Genomic DNA, 4,767 nt, shown 5'->3' with positions numbered 1-4,767 from the left:
TAGTTTTGAGAACTGCAAAATAATTGCATTGAATTTTTTTTTAGCTTGTTACGTCTTACTGATTTAATATTCATAGTAACGTGGGTAGGAGTATGGGAGTTTCAAATCTCAGCATTGATTTGCAAGGCAGGTGCCACAGAAGATGTTTTCCCGTAATGGATATGTTGCTTTTGGCCAAGATGATGATGTCTTTCTAATGCAGGAAAGCTGTAGCTTAGACCCCAAGCTGTGAAGAGGGGAGGATTTTGGAGATGAGAGCACTAGAGAGCAGCGCTGGCCGCTGCAAGTAACTTAAAACTCTGCGAGGGCTAAAGGGTACCGAGGATTTCGTAGCCTCTCTTAGCTCTGCTGAAATACCGGTTGTTTGAAAGAAGTACAGAGTTCCCTCCCTGTTTCTTGCAGGTTTACCATGTCTCTTCTGACAGCTATGAGACACAAAACCAGCACTACGGAAGGAGCTTGACAAAGGAAACAGTAAAGGACGGTAAGGGAATTTGTGTGTCAGAATTTGGTGCTCTTGGATAATTTTTGTTTATTTACTTATTTATAGAACTGTATGGAAAAAGTAGTCTGTGTGTTCCCATTTTAAAAGTCCTTTTTTATCCTCTTGCCAGATGGGTCTTTAGCCATTTCCTGTATCATTTGAACTACCTGTTGCTCCTAAATAAAGTTTGCAGTTGGGTATAACAGGGGCGTAGACTATAGGAATTTCCTCATCACCTGTCTTTTACTACTGATAAGGGTGTGATAGCGGTAGAATCCAATTTCTTTGCAGCTTTGAAACGATAATGAAATAGAAATCTTTTAGAAGTATTAAACGGTTTTATAGTACGTACATTTTGATTTCTAGTTGTCTTCTGTGAATATATCCTGTGTTTTAAATTAGAAAGCTACTATAAATGCATCCTTCAGTTGAAGGGACCTTCTCGGTTCAAGTCAATCCCTACGTTGCTCTACATCAGCAATAAATAAAAATGCTACCATCATATGGCTTTTTGGTGCTAACTATTTCAAAGGAGTTACTAGTTGACATCTGTTCATCTGTCCCACACCGAGGGACAGAAGGACACGCGCAGGAACCCACCCCTCTCCAGAGCTGGCACTAACTTGTCAGCTCTGTCACTCGTGATAAAGAGCTGCTTGAGCTTGTTTATCCCTGGAGAATTTAATGGGTCCCTGCCCAAAACCGTCCAGATACTTGCTAAAATGACCTGGAGAGCAGGAACCGTGTTCATCTGTTGTTTGATTACTCCATGGAATAGTTAGTTTTATTTACAATCCAAGCCCAACCTGTCGTAGTGTACAGCAGGCCTTACACAGGTGAGGTGACTGAAGGCCTCCGAGTTCCTCAGTTCACTGCTGATTGAGTTAATAATTGACTGAAAGGAAACTACGTGACTGCTGCCTGTTTCTTCAAATCAAGAACTATTCTTATCCCAAAAAAAACTTTAAAATGTTTGTTTTCTTTCCAGAGGTGAAAATAATCCCGAAACGTGTCTGTTTCTTGCAGGCATCTCCAAGTTTTTCCACAATGGGTACTGCTTGAGAAAAGATGCGATAGCTGCCAGCATTCAGAAGGTTGAAAAAATTTTGGAGTGGTTTGAGGGCCAGAAGCAACTCAACTTTTATGCAAGCTCATTACTGTTTGTTTATGAAGGTTCGTGTCAGTCAACAACCGTGCGGTTGAGTGATGTCACCTTGGCAGAGAAGAGAGGAGTGCCCAAAGGACTGTTAGCAGGTGGAGACATACTGGAGTATAATAATAATATTCATGTAATAAATTCTACAGAGAATGGAAAAATTGAGGCTTCTGTGAGTAAAGGCCTGTCCAAATTTTATGCACTTCACAAAAAAGCGTACTCGAAGAGGCACCACAGTCAACTCTCGCTAAAAGTTGAAAACTTGGAGCAAGACAACGTGTGGAAAAGCAGCACGTGTATTACGCAAGAGCATCTGAACGGAAACGTTATACCCCAACTGGAAAAAGTTTTCTGTCACATGCCAACAGAGATCAAGGAAAGCGCGAACGTAGAAGTCCGAATGATAGATTTTGCTCATGTGTTTCCCAGCAACACAAAGGATGAGGGCTACATTTATGGTCTGAAGAATTTAATCACAGTACTTCAGAATATTTTGGATAACTAAAATCTTTGCTATGTTTTTTACTGGGGGCCAATGATAAAGAAGAGCAACAACATGAAGAATTTCTGCACTTGTAATGCTGTATAACTGGGTTTATATTGTTCTATATTTTATTTGTCTTTGTACTTTTGGTAGAAGGGTTTAACTTTTTATAATCTCACTCAGGAAAATAATTGGTAGTTAATTAGGGAGTGTGAAAGGATGAAGATACTTGAGATCAAGCAGGATAGGTAAATTAGTAGAAAGAAATGTGTATGGTTGGCTTCAATCCAAGGAGTATCGTTGTACAATAAGCAAGGCTTATGTTAGTTCCCGTAACGACTTTAGCATAGATAACGTTCGCCCACTTAGCCTTGACGCTGAGCCGTATCTCCATTCCCAGCTTTTTAGGAAACGGACTGAAAACGCTAACGTGTGGGACTGATGTCCTCAGTTCTGCCCTCTTGTGTTTACTGTATTTGAATAACTGGAGTTAGCCCTGCTTGGAGAGGAATCCCCTTTCGAGTCGTAGTCTGACCTGGAAGCCAGTGTGTCAAAAAGTGCTTTTCAATGTCACGGGATGATGTTGTTGTTCTTTCAACCCTGGCGTGGGCGCTTCCCCCTCTTGGTGGTTGTCCGTAGCCAATGTTCGCCATAGATGAGCTACGACGTATTTTGTGTTGAGGTGCTAAGAAAATGCTGGAGTAAAATATCCTGACAGGCTTAAACTGCACAACTGCTGGAGAAACTGTTTGTTGCTAAGAAAGAATAAAAGAATGCAAATGCGAGATGTTCCAGGATCTAATTTGGTTTAGGAGATTAAGTCAGTCTGTTAATGGAGCGTCTGATGTTGTGACTAAGGGAAATGCCTCACTCCTTTGTTCTGATGGCCCTTCTCCAAAAACATTGCTTTTAAAAGCAAACTAATTGAATGGGGAAACAAAGCGTTTCGAGTAAAGCCTACAGAGATTTCCTCTAGCCTTTTGCCACTTGTATTTTTGCAACAAGCGTTTGACGCTTCCACTGCTGGGGACCACCGACTGGAACCGACGAGCAATACAGGTGAAGGACCCCTTACTGCGAAGATGCAGTTCAGCCTTGGAGCAACCAGGCGTACCTCCGTGTATTGCAGTGGAGTTGTTACCCTGGGCTAAAGCTGGCTCTTTTTTGGGGGTTGATTTTGGTTTTTGTTTTGTTTTTTTTTAATGACACACAGGCAAGCTGTGTAATTTGAAAGTTGTCCCACTTCCTTCTTTTTCACAGGAAAAATTAAAGCTTTCATACGGAATATTTGAGATCAGGATGATGTATCCAAAGCGTTTTTGGTGTGTCTCTTCTGTGTGCTGTGTACGTGGCTGTCCTGCCATGCATATAGAGTCAGCTATATGCAAAGTCGGGACGGAGGAGTCTTGCCTTCCATAGAGCAAGGTTTAATGCTTTAAGCAAGCCCCAGAAGTAAAACTTTTTTTAAAATAGATTTAGTCATTGGAACCATACACGTTTTACACGTGGACTTAATGTGACACCGTGGCCTTGCTGCTCTCTCTGTATGATGTTCTGCACTATGCACTCATTCGTGTACACGTCTTTGCAAGTTCCTGGTTTGACATTTGTTTTCTATATCGGAAGGAGATAAATACTTTTTCAAGCAAATATGCTCTTTCAAATAAAACTGAAATTTTAGCTCTGTTTGAGAACTTGGGTTAATTGGAAGAAACAGGGTATTATGTGTAGAACGACATTGTTTAAACTTTAGAGCAAATATTGGCCAATCCATTCAAGAATGAAACCGATCTGTTAGTAACGTAATGTTTTTGAAGCATGGGAAAAGAGGCTTGCAGGAGGGGCAGTATCATTTTTGTTGAAAATTTTATGCAAATTATGGTGAGGGCTAAGGGGAAAGTGTCAGGAAGATAAAGGGTTGGTTTCTTTTTTTCCTGCCTGGTATTTGCATTGCACCATATAATTAATATATTCCCAACTCTCTGTGAACTAATTTAAGCCATATTCTAGAAAGAGTTTGTGGTTTTGTTTGCTTTGACGCAAGTTTCTCTGTTATGATTTTGTTGTTCTATCCCGTAAATAGTCAATGCTAGAGTAGTCTAGGCTGGTAGTGGCCATGTACGATAAATTCACAATGTTTTATAGAAAATACGGGGGGAAAACATCCAGTCATCTGAATTTTTGTCCTCTGTAATTCATCTCTTCTGGATTTTAATCCATTTTGTGCCAGAGAAATCGGACATCTGCCTCAAAGAAGTCAGTCGTTGGAAAATGATCTGTATGCTCTTAGTATAAGCGCATTCTCCTGTCTCTGCTTTAAGATACACGTCTTCAGTGTTTGAATGCTCTTTAAGTATTGATTGTTGTGTCGACTATGGCAGTGTTTGTAATGCACCTGGAATATTGTTAAACTGTCAGAATATTTTGAATAAAAAAAAATGATAATTTTATCATGCGCTTTTACCGGTAGTTATTATGGATGTATTTCTGTTAATTTAAAATGTAGCTTGAGAGATAACAGTATTTTTAATTGGAAGTTGTGTAAATAAAGCTTGCTGTGAGGTGTTTGGGCATAGTACCGATTCGAGTGAATTTAAGCCTGCAACGGTGTTATATTCACATTGTTCTTGCACATTTTAGATT

General features: G+C 40.1%; 1 protein-coding gene across 1 annotated transcript; it reads left to right on the top strand.

Moving 5' to 3' along the window:
- Positions 1–371: 371 nt before the first annotated feature.
- IPMK (inositol polyphosphate multikinase) lies at positions 372–2,189 on the top strand (the record flags this gene model as incomplete). Its single annotated transcript, XM_009707070.1, has 2 exons — positions 372–484; positions 1,511–2,189. Coding segments are annotated over 2 exons (748 nt in total), but the record flags the coding sequence as incomplete, so codon positions are not given.
- Positions 2,190–4,767: the final 2,578 nt, after the last annotated feature.

The sequence above is a fragment of the Cariama cristata genome, unplaced genomic scaffold (genome assembly GCF_000690535.1).
Source record: "Cariama cristata isolate BGI_N322 unplaced genomic scaffold, ASM69053v1 scaffold17119, whole genome shotgun sequence".
Lineage (NCBI taxonomy): Eukaryota > Metazoa > Chordata > Aves > Cariamiformes > Cariamidae > Cariama > Cariama cristata.
Note: the sequence above shows the minus strand (reverse complement) of the source record. Positions and strands in the feature narration are given on the sequence as shown.